Below are 20,315 nucleotides of genomic sequence, written 5' to 3'. Positions count from 1 at the left end.
AAGAAAAAGTATAACTTTAACTCCTCCCAAATAGCAAACAACAAGTCAATGAATGTGAATCTTTCCAGCTGGCTTCTAGTCAATGTTAATACTGACTGCCATGTTAAACTGCTCTTAGCAGGCACATTCATCCCCCAGTCTCATCCCGCAGCACTGTTCAAGCAACTATAAACTCCATACTTGCCTGCTGGTAGTAAAGTATCATCAACATCATCACGGCTGGCCTAAACATTGATCTTCTCGGCCCTCATAAACCATTAAATAAATAACCTTAATTAGATTATCTCCTTTTCTACTAGAATCAACCCTAATAGCGACAAGGAATCACTTTTGGAATTCCTCATAATTGACATTCTAATAAGTGATAATGCATTTTATGCCTCTCCAATACAATCTCTCATACAGACCATTTCTTATAGAACTCCTAAACCTTCCCCAATACTTATTTTAAGCAGATCCTGTCCAGAAACACAGAAGGTCAGCTGCACTCTGAACTTCTGAAGATAAGCTGGTATCCAGTGTTTGAGTTCAAATCTACGTGCTGCACTCCAGACATTCAAAGTACTTCTGAAGCCAGTTATTGAAAATGCCTCCCCACTGTGCATATTATAATTAAAGGCAAATCATGCCCATGGCTCAACAATGAAATAAGATCCTTTTTTAAAAGGCATGGTATAAATGAAAATCTGAAATCTTGCATGGCTGAAAAGCATCTGCAGACCAGCTCAGTTTCATAGTTAGCAAATGGTAATGAATAAACAAATATTCGAAATGAAATATTGACCACCTACTATGCAGACATGGATGCAAACTTTCTAAAAACATTGCAAAATTCTCTCACGACGAACAAACAATTATAAGTGACGTTAAATATTAAGCCATTCTGAAATGTACCAAGAACATAGCATATTCTGACTACACCTTACAAATAAACAACTTCTCCACTCATAAGATGGACTCTAAGCTGCTTAACAATTTTTTGTGAAATAATTTTCTCTACCAACCAAGGCTCTTCAACCCATTGCTTCTCAGCATCCTGACGCTCAATCTGCTGTCACTTCACAAACCTCCTAAACAATACATTAACAACCCTTACAGTTGCCTTTTCCATCCTACAGTCAAGCCATTACTGCTAAACCAATTAAAAGTACCTGCAAAAATGAAATCAAAACATGTCCCAATCCAAAATAAATTTGTTCCATCTTTTTTGCATGCCTGTGCCCCACATCTCACAGACACTTGTACAGATTTTTAGTCTCTCTCTCATGACTAAAATAGTATCCCTGCAACTGAAGGGATGTACTAATAGTTTTATTTATTCCATACAAGTAACAGCAAATTCCACTGACATGTTCATTAATCTCTGTCCTTGCAATGAGAATCCATGCACTACCCTATAAAAATTAAACTGTCTGCCAGCTGTAGCTTGGCACACTCTTCTACTCTCTCCTTTCTTCTTTAAACTACTACAAGAAAGGTACTGCCCATCATTTAAGAACAAAGTAGTATTTTGAACCTAGCCATATGATGTTTATAGTAGAAATAACTTTCTAACCTCGCATTTATAACCTTAATTCATTAAGCAGTAGATGAAGGAGGATTCTGTAAAACTGAACGAACTAATGAAACTCACTTGGTTAAGATATTTGAGAACCAAAGCATTTCCTTGCCTTCAAGAGAAAACTGCATGAACACCTTAAAAACCTATTTTATTGGCAATGTGTTGTTGTCTTTTGGCTTTTCCCGGTTAGGGGTCGCCACAGCGGAACTCCGGTCCGCTAATGATTGGCAGTAGATTTTCACGAACGCCAAGGTGCCAGCTCAACGTTCAACCTTCAGCAAAGGCACACCCATTTACACAAGTCTTTCAAATGCCCACCCAACCGCGGGGAGGACATGCAGACTCCACACAGAAGGCACTCCCCGCACTCCAGTCGAGAATCGAATGGGAGAACCTCTTGCTGTGAGGCAACAACACTACCGCTGCACCACCGTGGCTGTACAATGTGTAATAAGTTTAAATAAGACTTCAACAGCAACCTCTTAACTAGTCCTCAGCCATTATAGACTTGCTTTAGCATTTTCTATGCATTATATGACTGTAACTTGAAAATATGTTTTCATAATCTATAAACCCCTATTGAATTTCCTTGTATTTTAAAAAAAAATTGTACATGTACATGTTCTCTGAGTTCCCTGCATTCTTTAAGTCGCCTTCTGTATTTGCTACACTATATTTTCTACTAAAGTATCATAGGTTTGGCCTTGTAACATATTTTGGAGCCTTTCATAGGAAACCAGTACAAAAGTTCAGTTGGAGTTACACAGCAAGAGAAAGAACAGAAAACTGCAGCAACTCTGATGCAGTCAATGTCTGGGAGTGATAGGCCAGTGAGTTCCCATATGAAAGAGCAACAGATGACGCAGGATGAAACTGAAGAGAATCTGTCACAGGAAAAAGTTCTGGAACTTTCTATAGAATGCCTGCAGGAAATGGAGAACAAAGAACGTGCCCTCACATTAGAACTAAATTTTCTAAGAGAAGAGTTGCTTGATTTAATAGAGATGGACAGACATATTAAAATCAATCAAAGTAGTAGACTACAGAAAGTCAATAAAACCCCAAAAGTTATAAGTCTGATAAAACAAATGAATGCAGTAAATAGGACTATCCATAGAGATTCATGTGACGTAACAAAAGTAAATAGAATATATTACTGTGCACCTAAATTAATAACAGATAAATTCTTACACAAAAACACAGGGCAGTAAGGGAAAGGAAGGGGAGAAATCAAATGCCATCATGGAATATAACAAATAGAGGAAACTATAAAGCAATTAAGACAAGGGTTCCCAAACTGTGTGCCGTAGCACCCTGGGGAGCCACGGCTTCCTCACAGGGGCACTGCGAACTAATAAGCTGCAAAATCCAGGCCATCAGGTAAGTGAATACCTGTATGAGTGTGTGTGTGTATGTGTGTGTGTGTGTGTGTGTGTGTGTGTGTGTGTGTGTGTGTGTGTGTGTGTGTGTGTGTGTGTGTGTGTGTGTCTGTGTGAGTGAATGTGTGCATGAAAGCAAAAGAGTCTTTGTGTGTGAGAAAGATCGGGAGAGTGAGCGATGTGTGAATAAATGCATGAATGAATGAGGAAGTCACTGTGTGTGTGTGTGTGTGTGTGTGTGTGTGTGTGTGTGTGTGTGTGTGTAAGATCGGGAGAGTGAGCAATGTGTGAATGAATGCATGAATGAATGAGGAAGTGACTGTGTGTTTGTGTGTGTGTGTGTGTGTGTGTGTGTGTGTGTGTGTGTGTGTGTGTGTGTGTGTGTGTGTGTGTGAGATCGGGAGAGTGAGCGATGTGTGAATGAATACATGAATGAATGAGGAAGTGATTGTGTGTTTGTTTGTGTGTGTGTGTGTGTGTGTGTGTGTGTGTGTGTGTGTGTGTGTGTGTGTGTGTGTGTGTGTGTGTGTGTGTGTGAGATTGGGAGAGTGAGAGCAAAGTGTGAATGAATGCAGGTATAAATGAGGAAGTGTGTGTGTGTGTGTGTGTGTGTGTGTGTGTGTGTGTGTGTGTGTGTGTGTGTGTGTGAGATTGGGAGAGTGAGAGCAAAGTGTGAATGAATGCAGGTATAAATGAGGAAGTGACTGTGTGTGTGTGTGTGTGTGTGTGTGTGTGTGTGTGTGTGTGTGTGTGTGTGTGTGTGTGTGTGTGTGTGTGTGTGTGTGAGACTGAATGTCCGGATTTTTACCTCATATTTTTGGTGTGTTCCTCCTAAAATCTGTACTTTTCTGACAAATAGTTGAGGATTGAAGTCATTAAATAATGACAAACATTTGAGTTTAGAGTTTAAGACTCCACATCCTTCAGAGAATTCATGCTAATGCAAAACCTATTATTCTATCAACTTTCTAAGTTTATAAGAGCAATATTTAAAATCTGTCCCTGTTTGTCCCCCCATCATTTTAGGCTTTGTATGTGGGAGAAACAGACAAATGTAAGATTTGTAAAACAGAATTGGAAACAGTCGAACATCTCGTTGCTGGTTGTGATATACTAATGGAAGAAGGACTGTATACTGAAATGCATAATAACATGGCAAGATTGTGCAAACATTATAATACTGAACTAGCTGAGAAGCATTGGAAACGAGCCACGAAGCATTACAGAGAATGATGAAATATCACATGGGATCACCCATTACTAGCAGGTCAAAAAATAGATGCAAGAAAACCAGATATAATAGTCCATGAAAAGAAGACAAAAGTAGCATTGATCATTAAAATTGCTACACTTAGTGACTACAGTGTCTTATGTACTGAGAAGCACAGTCATAAAATACCAGGATTTGTAGGTAGAAATGAGTGCAATGTGGAAGAAGGATATCCAGACACTTCCAATATTAATAGGAGTAACTGGTCATATAAAAAAGAATTTACAGGCATACTTAGATATGTTACCAGTACATATAACTCCATATAAATTGCAGGAGGAGTCAATACTGAGCACATTGCAGGTGCTGCAAAGAGCTCTTCTGACTAACATCGAAGATCGAAAGAATACTAATTTCATGAACTTTATACTTTGACTAGGAATGTGGTCCATTCCCACCATGGTATTAGAAACCCAAAAGTCTTGGAGAAATAAACAAGACAGCTTTTCTTTATGAACTGTGCAGTTTTAAGTTTGCCTTTTTTTGTAATCCTTATTGAATTTTCACTGATTTATTTGTAGTCTTGCCTAGAACTTGAGTCACAACTGAAAATATACCCAGGACCAAACCACTTACCCAGTTAAAAAATCAATATTTAAAATAATAAATACATGTTTTCACTTCTTTAAGTAATTGCTGCATGAGGTTTCCCCTTTCTGGATGATTGCCTTGTTATGGTGAAGGGGTTTATGTATCTCGCTGAAGATATGAGCTACTGAGTTTAATATGTAGGGCCATCCAAGATGGCCAGATGAAGGCAGAGATGTTAGATTAGATGTGGATCACAGGAGAAGGAAATGACAAGACACTCCATTGCTGTTGTGAATAACATCCTATGGACAGTAGCACCTGAAACATACCAAAAATGACAAGAGAAAATGAGACCTTCTGCTCTGAAAGTGGGCAGCATATTATCAGAGAAAAGCAGAGGTTATGATGCAGATTAAATGAAGCCAAAGGCCCATCCAAGTGCTCAGGCGCTTACAGATGAAAGGAAACTCTGTGCTACAAAGAGATGTACACTACTGCAATGTGGAATATAACCATTATGAGGTAAAGGATGAGATATAAATATCACGATAACAAAATCAGAATGAATAAATGCAAAACAGAAACAATATTGGATGAAACTGAGTACAGACAAGACAGTGGTCATGGCACCAAATGAGAAAAATCAGAATTAGCTGAAAACTGAGACAGAAGAGAAAATAGTGGAACAGCTTAACAGTTTCATGTATCTGGGAGCTGTGCCTGAATGTGGAGGTCAGAGCTAGAACTGGGGGTGCTATAGTCAACTGGCAAAAATCATGAGGAGTAGTGTGCGACAGAAAGGTGCCAAAGAAGCCAAAACCTGAGCAGGGAAGGCAGAGTAGCTGAGGAAGCTGGAGGTGATGACAGATGAAGTTCCTGAGACAGGTGAGTAGGCTACAAACTTTATGGGACAGACAAAAAAATGATTAGTTAGGGGTTGGGAGGATGGCTTAATGGCTAAGGTGTTTGCCTTACAAACACAAGGTGCAGGGTTTATGTCTCACAAGGGATAAGTGGCTTGGCTTAAAATGGCTCGCAAGGGCAGTTAGCTTAGTACTAAACTATGAACTATGAACTATTAGTGTAGAAGGCAAAGTAGTCCCCAGCTGCAGTGAAGTCAAGGAGAACAGCTTGTGCTAGTTCAGTCACGTGACGGAAAGCTGAAGACTTGATAAAGACTTAGAAGGAAGAAGAAAGGAACACAAGATGAGGACATGCAGCCTGGAGATGAGTGACTGGGTGAGAGATGACTTGCAACACTCAGACATAACTATGGAAGAAGCTAGGAGAGTGCTCTTGACAGATGTTGTAAAACCCTCATCCTATATGAAAATGGAAAATGGGGACCTGCTGCTGCTGATTTACGTATGTTCATATGACGGTGAGGAATGCAAATCAGATGTGACGTTTTGTAGACTCATAGACAAGGAAAATTTCACATTTCTAATAAATATTCAGAAGACTACCTGTAATCTCTTCTTTACAGAAAAAGTAGAATGGAAGTGGGACAATCTCTAAGAGTGGGACACTAATCATTTGTAATTCCAAGACTCCTTACTTTGAGTAGAGGAACAGCAAAACTCAATCTGCTGCGAAAATGCAGACTTCCACACACACCGTATCTCTGACTACTCCCGCTTTTCCATGGTATGGCAATCTCAGAGTTATATAAGTACAGAAATGCCAATGGTCAGCCCCCAGATTGGGGAGGTGCAGCAGGCTTGTGCCCCTGCAAAAAGCAACGTTCAAGAACAGCTGCTGTCAGCATTCACTCTTCTCCTGCATATTAATTATTTTTTTTAAATTACAAAACTCTTAGTCGAGTCTCAGCATTGCAATTAGAAACTGAAAACACTAGCTAAAGCTATGAGCAAGTTGTAGTAGCAAAAATATGACTAGAAATTGTGCCCCAGAAATAACAGTATTAATTCCCTGTAGTATTTCTGCAGATTTGTTAAGTAATGTTAATAAGATTGCTTTATCTGTTTTTTTTTCATCAAAAAATATATTCATATTTGCCCATTTTTCACTGAGTTGCTAGAATTAGGTCTGAGAAGTAAAACTAAACTATAATAAAACTAAATGTGTCAGTGCCACCATGACGATGTGCTGTAGTTCCATGACGAAATGAGCAAACACATCCGATCGTGCTTCCTACGTACAAAACTAAATTTATTATCTACCAAAACCTATGAAGTCAAGTATATGACTTTTTCCAGTTCACTATCAAGCAGTTAATATCCATTTATAATACTGCCATGAAGGCTGTATAAATTCTCTCACCTAAAAGTTTCTTGGCATAAAACTGCCTTCACCTTTTGATTTAAAGCCGAAAGCTCTGCAGCCTCTTGTTAAATCTTGATTGGAATTTTGTTCCACTGTGCAGGCAACAGGAAATGGCCCTCATATTGCTACCATTTAATCACAGTTTTAATGATTTATTTACTCAGGGCAGCACAGTAAAGAGATGAAATGTCCTTTTTACATCTCGGTACATTTTGTGAGTTGTGATGGAGGAGGGGATGTGTCTATCCACTTTGTTATACTAAAGGACTGAATGAAGCACAAAGAAGATAAAAGGTGAGTTTTCTGCTTAGGCACTTCTTTCCCATATGTATCCATTTGTGAAACATACTGCTTTCAGATCCCTCTCAAAAGTGCAGTAACTGTGGCACCCCACCATTTGAGTAATGGTACTCTTTATGATTGTGGGGACTCAGGTTCAGGAGTCAGCCTGCAGTTATCAGATAGACACCTGGGAAGAAACAATACATGGGTCTGACCATTATTCCCTGCCAGGAATGGTTAGAGTCTGAACACTGCTGGACAATAGACACTTGGATGGCCCAGAAGGAGTACGTAGAGGGTTGGAATACAAATTATCAATCACTACTGGCGAGGCAACAAGGGGGCAGGGGGCAAATAAGTCAACTGCTCTTTTCAACAACTTGTAGGGACAGGCAATTAAAGTTTACAAAAATATTACACAACTTGTAAACCATCTAATTGTCAAACTTCCTTTTTTAAAGGTAGATAAATCAGCTTATGAAAGAGAACAGAAGTACTGTTAAACAGCTATCTTTAAGTGACAGAGGTGGAACAGTCGGCAGGCAGAGAGGCTCCATTTGTATGTATTTAGATAAGAGATCATGTGCTTCTGTTAAAGATGTGTTTCTTAGCATTTATAGACATAGAAATGATTACCAGGAAACTGTTGTACATGATTTGTTTTGTCCATGTCGGAAATGTCATAATGCACAAACAGACAGGTAAGAAAGGAATTCAAGAACATATAAGGGACATAAAAATGAAAGTTAACCAGTCCAATATACCTGCATTTTAATAATGTACATAATGAAGAATTTTTGAATTTATCTTATTCAATGTTTTATATGTCTCATAACCCAGAGTTCTTTGACTGCTTCAGATGTTTTGTTAAGAGAGGAGGCGGGGAAGGGGCACTGATGTATGAATATCTACATTACAACCAGGATGTTTAAATACTTAAATATTTATTAAATATTTATTGTAAGAGAAGTATTTATTTTTGTAGTTATTCAATATATGTCTAAGTATATTTATGTATGTATTTTGTACTAGATCCTATAATTAGATGTTAAGTCTGATTGGTTGCATTTCTTTATATAAAAGTGAAAGGTATTTATTTATGTTCTTGTGAAACTATGACTGTGAGTGCTGGGGCACTAGTTATGAGTAGTTAATAAAGTTATGAGTAGTTAAAGTAAATTAAGTGCTGAGGCATTAGTTATGAGTAGTTAATAAAGTTATGAGTAGTTAAAGTACATGTAAGTGCTGAGGCACTAGTTATGAGTAGTTAATAAAGTTATGAGTAGTTAAAGTACATGTAAGTGCTGAGGCACTAGTTATGACTAGTTAACAAAGTAAATGTAAGTGGTGAGGCCCTAGTTATGAGTAGTTAATACAGTAAATGTTAGGACTCGTCATTTTGCTGTATTTTTTTATTTTAGAAAGTTTAAGTGTTATATTTGGCATTCTAAACCAGATTGTGTATAAAGGTTTATCTGTAAGTGATCATCTAAGTTTGACAGGGGGGCAGCAAGTGGATGTATTTCTTAGGGTACCAGACTGCCTTGCTACAGCACTGAGTTCAGTGTGCGTTCAACATCAGTGCCCCCTCCGCTTCCCTTGTTATGTCAGAATGAGAGATGCAGGTTACTTGTTGTGACCAGCAAGACATCAACACTCAACGCAATAACCAAGCTGCTCTCAGGACACCACAAGGTTGCCAGTAATTACAAAACAGCTGCATGTGGCATATGGCCCTTACAGTACACGAGCCAATAATATTCAAGGTAGTATTGTGCAAAGAAGATAAAATAATTTGGTGTTATTCCAGTAAGGCCTAAACCCTACAAACCAATGGCATTTTAGAAACAGGGTTAAACTGAATACAAAGATGTGTAGCACTGTCACCTTTGGTAATAAATCATAAAATTCAACAGCAGCTTACAATACAGGCAGCAGCTCACTTCAGACTGATAACACCATTGGAGATCTTGTCACCATCACAGGTAACTTCCGCTTCTTTAATCACCATTTAGAAACAGTTGTCAAGGAATCAGTTTCTCTCTCCCAGTTAATAACTAAAGGTATTTCATCCAGGTCAAAAGAGGTTCTGATGTTATAAATTTTCATTCATTCCTCAACAGTTGGGTTCGGATCCAACTCAGCTGTTATTATAGCTTGTGGCCACTAGCAGACACTCAAGCTCCTCCCTTACCCATAAATCCATATCCCTTAACATACCTCAGATCTTGTTTGCTGCTTTCATGTTTGGACATGGTCGCTGTGAGCTTTCAAGCTTGTTAATTTATTTTGGAGAGATAAGTAAAAGATTTCCCAGTTACTTGTTCGATTGCTAATAACCTTGTATTATATTTATAGCCCACGGTGTATTTCTTCCTACAATAGTTGGTAAGTTTCTTTTCCTTTCCTCTTTCATACTCACACTTTATGTGTACTCTTAAGTACCACTGTTGATAGTTTTCTGTCTTAGTTTATATATATATATATATATATATATATATATATATATATATATATATATATATATATATAAAGAAAAAAAGTTTTCCTATTGCTTATCCTTTTACTTTATGTTATAGGATATGTCTGAGAAGGGTTTGTCTGGATTCAAAAAGTGGTAAGAATGCGGATAAAAATTGCCACTTTCTGACATGCATGCCTTATGCGTGTTCTGCCTAGGCCCACAACACCTGCAAGTCAATTGTAAAATCTGTAAAGCTTTCAATCTGTGTGTTACAGTGGATATAACAAACAAACTTATTTTGAAAAAGCTATTACCTTCTTCTTTTTTAGAAGCCCTATCTGGGGTTCAACTTCCCAAACTAAAACTCAAGGAGCCATCTACTAAGTCTTCTGGTCCTTTGAGATTCTTGGCTCCCTCATTGGATCCAACCATGGAAACACCAAGGAAAAAACACAAGATGATGGATCTGTAATCAGCTCCTTCCCAGCCGGCATTGGATAGTAAAAAACTTTCTCAAATCGTAGTCTCATATCTGAAGCCATTACCAAGAACATCCTATTCTCCTTCTATAGATCCGGTACCATCTCGAGTACCTTTCCCTTTCCTGGAGACCCGCTGGCACTCTATATCACCATCAATGACATCTTCCCATTCTTCCAGGAGTCTGACCGAGGCTGATGTGGACAGAATGATGAGGACGTTTCTCTCGGCACAGATACAGATGGAGTTCATCTGCCTCTTACCCCTTTGGATCAGGAAGTTTTTGCTAGCACTACACCACTGATCTGTGCTCCTTCTCTGCTCTGACCTATCATTTTGGAGCCCTTGGCTCCAAGTTTTCTGGGACCATCTAGACTGGATCTGAAAATCATAGTATCTTCAGATCAGAGGCTTACTCTGAGTGCATTAGCTCCTTCAGTTTCAGATCTGGATAACCCTCGGAGCTGAGGTGTTCCTGTCAGATCCAAGGCAATAGAGTCCACTCAGAAGTTGGTGGAGCCATCTCTACCCCTTATGGCTTTGGCATTGGATAGCTTAGCTCTGACTTCTGCCTCGGGTACATCGCATTGGGGGCAGTAGGTGCAGATGAATTGGAAGCTTAACTTCTCGGTTTCATTGGCTTCCTTTTCCCCAAAGTGTTCTACCTTTGAGATGGTGGAGAGAGTGTTCTCTGCTTCTACAGAATGGACAGTTCCTTCCCCCCAGATCTCTCCTCTGAATCCCATGTGTCTCTGTGTCTTAAGCCCCATTTTTTCACTCCACAGGGACAGCCGGCTCAAAGTCTCCAGGCTATCCAGCAGGGTATTACTATTTCTTCTGATACTTCTCTGGAACACCTCCCTGAAAAAGACCCTAGGAAGAAGAAGTGCAAGAGGAGGCACTTGGACTCCCCTCAGGAATTAAGATGCAGATTTCAATGACAGGGAAGGGTCCCAAAGATCTACACCCAAAGACATTTCATTTGGAGCCCTCCTAAAGATCCTGAAGCAGAGGGGTGGGTTGGTCCACCGATAATCCTTCCAAAAAGGAATCTGTATTCCTGTAGGCCTTTGGGTCTGGCTGTTCTCCTTAATCTGTATTCCTGTAGGCCTTTGGGTCTGGCTGATCTCCTTCTTGGGTGACTCTGCCTGCCAACTAGCTAATTGACTTGATCTCTAGGTGGGCGTGGAAGGAACCAAGCAAAGATGAGCCAATTCCCAAGAGGCCAGACCGAATTTTGTCACTACCTGCAGAAAAGGAATTTTTGAGCAAGGGAGTTCCTGTAGATGCCATGGCTGTGGCAGCAGCAACCAAGAAAGAACTCACAGAGCAGAGTTCTTCTGTCCGTTTCCCTAACAAGGAGTCTAGGGCATTAGACAGATTTGGAAGCATGTGTATGCTGTAGTGACCTTTGCACTCAGAACTGATTTGGGAAGCATGTGTATGCTTTAGTGACCTTTGCACTCAGAACTGATTTGGGAAGCATGTGTATGCTTTAATGACCTTTGCACTCAGATCACTGAATTATTTAGCACACTTCATGAGATTACAGAGGGATCTGATTAAAGAATTTTTAAACTCAATCTTGGGACCAGTACTCCTGAGGCACTGTTTTCTATGGCCTCACAGTTGGCTACCCTTCAATCAATCAGTAACTCTTCCATGAGGTTTATCTTCCATGCTGCTGAAGATACATCAAGGGCAGTAGGTTCAGACATTTCTATTAGAAGATATGCCTGGATGCATATATGTGACTTTGAGGAGCCCTTCAAGTCTTCTTTTGTCAATGCTCCTTTTGATGTAAGCTCTTTGTTCAGCCCCAAAGTTAAGGACACACTATCCAGGTGTGAGCAAGATGGAAAGATCCTCTTTGCAGTGGGTGTACATTTTTCTACTACTCAAAGGACCTTTTCCAGAAATCAATGAAGAGGTTAGAAAATGTGGTTCAGGCAGTCTCGGGGTCCTTTCCAAGATCCAAGTGGAGATTTCAGAGGTGGAAACTCAAATGGGAAACACCACCCATACCCCAGAGGAGGCCCACAGAACCAGAGGTCTAGCAGTTCTTTCTCCAATAGTCCCTAACAGCAATCCTGAAAGGAGGCCCAAATGTCCACCTCCAGAGGCAATCAGGGGTTGTTTATCCCTGCACTATGGAGCTTGGCTAAACATTACAAAGATACTTTGGCACAGAGGATTTTTTCCAGAGGTTATGTAATTCTCTTTTTACTATCACCTCTACCTGTATGCAAATATCCAGATGTTCCACCCAATCAGAGGAGAGCAGCAGCTCTACAGATACAAAAGGTGCTAGAAAGAGTCATCCAAGAGGTCCCACCAGACCAGATTGAATCTGGAACTTACTCAAGATTCTATTTAGTGCCAAAGAAAACAGAGGACTGAAGATTTTGGATCTCAGCAGTCTGAGCAAATCAGTTCAACACACCAAGTTCTGGATGTTTACAGTTCAGTCCATTCTGCCCTGTTTGTGCAGGGATGACAGGATGTGCTCGTTAGACCTTCAGGATGTGTACTGTCACATGAAACTGAACAGACAATCCAGAAGGTATTTACACTTCCAGCTGGGAACCAGTCACTATCAGTTCAGAGCACTGCCCTCTGGCATCACCACAGCCCCCAGGGTGCTTGCCAAATGCAAGGCAGTAGTAGCAGCTGACTTGAGACTGTAGGGATTCTGAATGTTTCTGTACTTGGATGACTGATGCATTACCACCCCGACTAGACATCTACTGATAAGAGCTTGAAACCAGGTGCTCCAAATGTGTTTCAATCTAGGGATCACCATAAATTACAACAAATCCCAGCTAGAACTGACTCAGCCATTGGAGTTCATAGGAGCAATTTTCAACACAGTGTCAGAGGCAGTTTTGCTTCCTCTCTCAAGCGTACAAACTATCAGATCCCAGGTCAGAAAGATTATTCACAGTTCCACAATCTCAGCCCAGTTGGTCCTACAAGCCTTGGGATCAATGTATGTGGCTATAGTTCTAGTTCACTTAGCAAGATTTCACATAAAAATTCTTCAATGGATGTTAGCAGCACAATGGTCAATTCTTTATCATCACTTCTGCCCAGATAAGGATTACCCAGGCATGCAAAATATACCTTTGGTGGTGGATTTGATCAGTTTCTGCAAGGCCATTCCTTCATTCTCCCTCAGCCCCAAGGCATAGTGACCATGGATGTTGGAAGGACTTCCTGGGGAAAACACTCCAAGACACTTGATCCCCCAAGGATGCCAATACACATATTGATATCCTGGAAATGAGAGTGGTGGTCTTAGCATTGCAGGCCTTCCAAGACTCTCTCCCTTTTGGGTCAATTGCAGTTCATACCAACAATATGTCAGTGGTTTAGTACATCAAGAAACAAAGAGGAACCAGTTCTAAGAGTGTGGCAATGGGTAATTTCTTCCAACTGATTTCCGATAGGAATGCACATTCCAGGGAGTGCAACATCATAGCAGACAAATTGAGCAGGGCCTTTCTACAACCTCAGAAGTGGTCCCTCAGCATGAAGGTGACAGAATGATATTTTTGACAATGCGGCCAGACTTGCTGTGACCTCTTCACATCTCCCCTAAACAACAAATGCAGCAGCATCTTTGCCCTAATTCCCCCACTGGGGGAAATCACTGAGGCACACTCTAATAGATGATTGTACCCTCGGTGCCGTCTGTGTGTATCCCCTAACTCCCTTGATCCCCAAATTGCTAAAGAAATATTTCTGGTTGAAGAGCAGAGTCATCCTCATTGCACCTTACTGGCCTCGACAAGTTTGGTCTCCATTTCTTTGGCATCATCTTGTCTACCAACCCTGGATTCTGGATCCAATTCCAGACCTCCTGCCTCACCCGATGGACATGATTCACCTGGATATCTCAAACCTAAAGCTGATAGCATGGTTTCTTCACTTCCGTTGATAGCCAGGCAACATATGCTCTCCTCTCTGGTCCACCGTATACTTCTGTCTTCTCATAAAGCTTCCACAAGAAAACTTTACAGACGTAAATGGAAAAGGTTTGTTTTTGACACATCAGAGACATAGTGACCCTTTTTCAGCCCCTATACATAGTGTCATTGAATTTTTGACAACAATTTTCAACAAAGGATCTATCTCCTCTACTGTCAGAGTTCAGCTAGCCACCATCTCTAATTTTCACACAGGAATTAAGAAATCCAACCTGGCTTCATCAAAACTTTGTAAGGCCTTCTCGAAAAGTGCTCTTCTTTTGAGAACTCCTTATATAGTTCCAACTCCCCCGTGGGACTTACATTTAGTACTGCCAGTCTTAATTCATCCCCCGTTTGAACCAGCAGCAAAATGTGATCTGAAGCGTCTGACCTGGAGGACTATATTTTTGGTAGCCATCACCTCTTCTAGAAGGTTGTCAGAACTTCAAACATTATCTTCTAAACCTCCCTACTTATTTTTTCATGGGGATAGGGTGGCATTACAAGCCAGTCATTCTTTCCTTCTTAAGGTGATGTCAAAATCCAATAATAGCCAATCCATTAATCTGCCAGATATCTTTCCAAATTTTACAAACATAAAGGCGAATATGCTACACTTATCAGATGTTCATAGGCAATTATGTTTTCATTTACATAAAAAAAATATCAAGCATTTTTTTCCTTTGCAGATTCTAAATTGGGTAAGCCAGCTACAAAGATAACTCTAGCTAGATGGTTTATCATTTGTCTACAACAAGCTGGGCCTATCCTTATCAAAACCTTTAAGAGCCCATTCAACGGTGTCCATGGCAACATATTCAGTATTCTTATCCAGAGCTTCCATGGATGACATGTGCAGCTGCCTCTTGGGCTAATCTTCATACCTTTATCACTCATTACAAATTGGATCTGGTCTCAAGGGGAAGAGCTGCCTTTAGCTCAAGTGTGCTCAGGAATATCCTTACTTAGAGTCCACCCAGGGTTTTAGGTAGCTAGGGATTCTGTCCCAACTGTTGAGGAATGAATGAAAATTGACAACATTGGGTAAAGAACCTATGTACTCACCATAATGTTCCATCTCTGTTGTCTATTTTCATTTTTGGTGATAAAGAAGATAGTCTGGTGTCTGTGGACCTTAGAACCTTCTCTGTCCACTGCTTACACCTGATTGTAGCAACCAATGGTTTATGCTGTGGGTCAACTATTTCACTGGGGGTGACGTTACAATTACTGATTCTACCCCAGTGTGCTTTCCTTTCTAGGAGGAAGTCTACCTGAGTTGCACATTGGCCACCTTATATGTGATCTTGGGACTGTCTCTCTTTCTGACCCATGTGTTGGCTACTATCAAGCCATTTGTCAGACGGAAGTCTAGAATGGCCTTTCCTTCTTTATTCCAGTTGCCCCACCCATGTGGACCCAGGCAGTCCTCATATCTTGTTCCGTTTGCCTGTCCAGATATGTGAATTCAAGTCACCCATTATTAGCATCAATTCATGTTGTACTGCTTTATCTAGCAGGTCCTGCAACTGCTGTCTGAATGCACTGTTTTCCTTACTATCAAAGCCTTGCAGTGGGGCATTGGCTGAGATTATGAATACTGCCCTATCATTAGGCTGAAGTCTGACTGCCATGAGTCTATCGCCAATTCTAATGACACCTCTCACTCTCTTCAGAAGCCTCTCCTTCACCATAATTCCCACAACATTTCTATCCTGTCCTTCTCCTGAATAGTAGATTCTGGATCCCAAGCCAAGTGACTTTGCTGCACTGCCCTTCCATCTGGTCTCTTGAACATATACTGAGTATAGCAATTCTTAGTTAATGTTTAGCAGGTTGATTGGTTTTATGTCCATCATTCGCTCAACAGAGCTATCTCAGGTAACCCAAGCTGGGCAACTGGACACCAGCCGGCCAGTAGCTTACTAAACTAGAGTTGCTAAGCTTTATAGCAGGTACACACTGGCCAACAGGAGCACATACACCCCTCCCATTATTAGCATGGGTCTCTGGCATATATCACTGTAGGTCAGGTCCACAACGCACTTATCACCAGCAAATACTCATGCCCATTTTGCCAACATTAGTCAACATGACCAAATCACCTAGAGCCACATTTTATACACAATAAAGTGGCTAACCATGCCACTGCATGTAGTCTATGATCCAGGTTCTCCTATCACTAGGATACTGCACACCACAGTAGAGTCTGTGCTGCTGCCCACAGCTCCATTCATTGGTGAGTTTGAGATGAAAACACACAGCATGTGTTTCAGAGGCGGGAGGAATCCCTCAGAAAGAACATACAAACTCCAAATAGGTATTGGACCGAGGTCAGGACTGAACCTTGTATCTCCCTCCCCTTTTAAGACTGATCATAAACTAGTGACCTCAAATTATCTATGGTAAGTTTCCAGTTATTTTCATTAGGAGTTATATATAATTATCAACTGTGGGATAGATAAGGTCAATCTATAACCAAATTATTATTTCAAGCACAAAAAATAGAAATTAGCTTGGCTTAAAATGGCCAGCAATGGCAACTACGTTAGTACCTACCCATGAACCTATGAATGTTTACTATTAGAAACGTTAAACCTGAAGATACCAATATCTTAAATTTCAAGGATTTCAGATGTGCAAAGATCATTACATTTAATGACTACATTTTAAGATGTATTTCTTCAAGCATAACTCCAAATACTACCTCAACGGGAAGCTGCACAAAAGGATTCTATGCGCACATGGTTAAATGTATATAACTGACAGCACCTATCAGATCTAGATGTAACAGGATGTCTAAAAGCAAACCAACCTGGTGATCCACAACATAAATAAACTCTACAATAAAGCAGAAACACTCTTTAAAGTATACAACAGCGAAATTGACTAAAAATTAAAATTAAAAAAACTGTTGGAATACTAAGGCTTATGTTTTCAGAATGGACTTCTCTCCTTCTAAAAGTATAAATAAATGTAAATTTTGATGACTTTACAATCACTTTCCTATCTCCTCAGCATTTACTCTGAATATTATCTCAAGTGCAAAACAATTGTAGAAAGGTAGGAACAAGTCCAGGAATGTTTCCTGTGTAGAACAAACACTCATAGCTGAAACAAAACCACAGCCTAGAATATCATAAAGCATGTCTTAAAATAAGTTTAAAAGATGTAATGATGTTTTTTATGGGTATTACAAGGCTTGGCAGAATTATGCACCATACATTGTACATTAAGGAAACATTAAAAGTTATCCCCTATGCTCCTGTTTTTTCCACATATTTTTTGTCTTTCAGCTTTTCCCGGTTAGGGGTTGCCACAGCCGAACTCCGGTCCGCTAATGATTGGTAGTTGATTTTTACGTGCCGAGTTACCAGTCCTGACACACAACCTTCAACAAAGGTATGCCCATTCACGCATGTCTCCATGCAGAAGACACTCTAGCTAAGAATCGAACCGGACAGCGTCTTACTGTGAGGCGGCAACGCTACCGCAGCACCACCACCGCGGGTCCTTTTAATTCCCTTTAGATTATATTGTGTGTCTTCCATACACATTGAAAACTTTAAACAGTTATACCATGTGGAGTACCATTAAACCAATCCATAATACCTAGTGATTGTATTCTGAAATTCAATATTCACAAACTTTAGAAAACATAGAGCACCGGAACTATTATTTATGCCATGTTTCAAGAAGGAACTGGAAAACGCATACTTATAAATGCACATGACTGTAAACAACTGCAGAGCATCTCCTTGAAATTCAGCCTCATGTTTTAAATCTAGCAGGTCGAGGATTTGAACTTGCAGTCACTTGCTGAAAAATCCTGGACACAATGGCCATGTAAAGTAGCACCATTCTGTTTTCCCCTTCAAAATAACTACCTGGACCATCATTACACATTTTTAATTGTGCACATTTGGCCTTGCAATTGCTTCACCAACACAAGTCATCATCCATACAAGAATATGTAAAAGTTATTTCTGAAGACTGGGAGAAATCTGCAACAGTCCTAGGGACAAGAACTAAATCTCATTACTCAGCATTATTCCCTTGTATCAGGACTTCAACTGTCTAAACTTGAGTACATAGATTATGAACATGTGATCTTGGCTGTCAGCTTAATATTTTGCCTGGAGATTTAACAGAGTGCTTTCAAGGTGAGTCAGTAAAACTCCTTGTATAGAACTAGCTGATGATTAAGTTTCTTCCAGGTGTTGTGTCACCCACTGTAGTCACATGGGTTGTGCAGCTGCTGCAAAGCTATGTGGGCATTATGCCTAGCCTGTGATAGCCATCACTGTTGCTGTTCTGCAATGATATGCTCATGTGTTTTAGGTTCCAGCTAGTAATGTGTTACTGTATTATGATCAGATTGCTGTTAGCATTTAGCCATCTTGTATGAAGAAGACTTTGTTGCCAGATTTTCATTGCACTGAGGCAGACAATTTGAATTGGGTAAGTTGAGCTGCTTAACTAAATTGCAACAAAGCACTGAACTTTATTTTATTTCAATATTGTGACCAAGTCATTTTGATTGTTCGGAAACCTTGGGAAGCAGAGTGATCAAAATGAAAAATGACATTTTCAGCATATATCAGTATATAAAAGAATACATTTATAATAACCTACATACACTATTTAATATAGCCAGATGGTACCTGAAATGCTTCCTGACCAGACCTTGAGCAGCAGCTGGGAAACTGTCATTTGCAACCATATCAGAAGCAGATGGAAAACTGTTGAATGGAACAATCAGATTCCATTCACAGTGGAATCACTAGCATGCAGAAAATCAACACTTACCTTAAATAAACGCAGTATGTTCGCCACCATGATAGAGACGGAACTGGATGATGCTCCTATGACTCCTACCACCCTATCAGGTTTGTTGATGATGGGTGGCTCCCCATTGATACAGCGTACATCTGAGCTGTCCTTCTCAATCAAGGCCTGCACAAACGTCAAGGATTGCTCCAGAGCGTGTGTGTCCCGCGAACAAGTATCCAGAATGAGAGCTCCCAGAGTGATGTTCGGGAGGAGGTGAGGATCACTATTAATACGGTCCAGTGCATACAGCATAGCCTCCAGTCTGTGGATACCCTTCTCTTTCTTGAGCTCCCCACATGCCTTACCTTCTGCTCCTCGACCATGAACTGGAAAGAGTCCTCCCAAGGTAATGTCACCATGAATGCTAATGGAGTTCATGTGGCGGTGTCCATGGGATTTAGGTTTGGCGAAAACATAGACAGACCTGTAACAGCTGGCCAGCAGCAGAAAGACAGACAAATGTTCCAAGCACAAAAGCATATTCCTCATACCAGCCATTTCCAAGTAAAATGTATTGGCAAGCTTCAATGAACCCATTCGCTAAACATAATTATTTTTCTTTAATACAATTTCATTGTTTCAAAGTTGCTTTTCTTTTGGCTGTCTTGGTTAGTTATTTCCCTTGGCAAAAACTCAAAAGAAATTAAGGGAAGAGTTTCTTAAGAGATGCGAAAAAACGTGATTGTTTCATTTATACAAACGTGTGAGGGGGTAGGGGATGCTTAGGGGGACAGGGTTTACAACTGGTGAGTGTTTTTTGGGAGCTTTCTTCATTTATTATTCCTGTTGAAAACCTCTGTCGGAATAATGTCTCCAAAGAAAATCTGAAGGGAGGAAAACATCTGAAAGCACTTTCAAGTTATTGTTGTCCGATGGTTGCATTTGAAAGAGGCCTTAGGCAGTTGTCATCTTGCAGAAAGTGGAAGCATCTTTTCCTTACTACATAGTCTGTGGGAAAAAAGGTTAAAAACAGAAAATATTAAATAGAACTGTACTCTCATAAGTGAGCTTTGAAAAGCTCATATTTCATTCTGTTTGCATTTTCATTAATGCTCTATTTACAATTTTTACTATTATAACTTAAAGAACACATTTCCCTTTTAACCTCTAACTAGTCTAGCTAAGAGCTATGCATTAAAATACTGCATTTATATATTTAGACTTTCAAATATTTTAGCAAAAATATAGTAAGGGACATATTTCAATTGTAGTGTATACAGCTAGCATGAAACTTATTTATGGAAAAAGTAGTTAAAGG

At 40.0% G+C, this 20,315-nt stretch overlaps 1 protein-coding gene across 2 annotated transcripts in view; it reads right to left on the bottom strand.

The window, feature by feature from the left end:
- The window catches only part of GRM4 (glutamate metabotropic receptor 4), a 3,082,936-nt gene that overhangs the window by 2,879,702 nt on the left and 182,919 nt on the right, over positions 1-20,315 (bottom strand). For both annotated transcript variants that reach the window (XM_044076481.1, XM_044076482.1), the window contains exon 2: positions 19,034-20,005. In XM_044076481.1, coding sequence (XP_043932416.1) covers positions 19,034-19,594 — 561 coding nt within the window. In that variant the 5' untranslated portion in view covers positions 19,595-20,005. The remainder of the gene's footprint in view (positions 1-19,033; positions 20,006-20,315) is intronic.

The sequence above is a fragment of the Protopterus annectens genome, chromosome 7.part0 (genome assembly GCF_019279795.1).
Source record: "Protopterus annectens isolate FY-2018-M chromosome 7.part0, PAN1.0, whole genome shotgun sequence".
Classification (NCBI taxonomy): domain Eukaryota; kingdom Metazoa; phylum Chordata; order Ceratodontiformes; family Protopteridae; genus Protopterus; species Protopterus annectens.
Note: the sequence above shows the minus strand (reverse complement) of the source record. Positions and strands in the feature narration are given on the sequence as shown.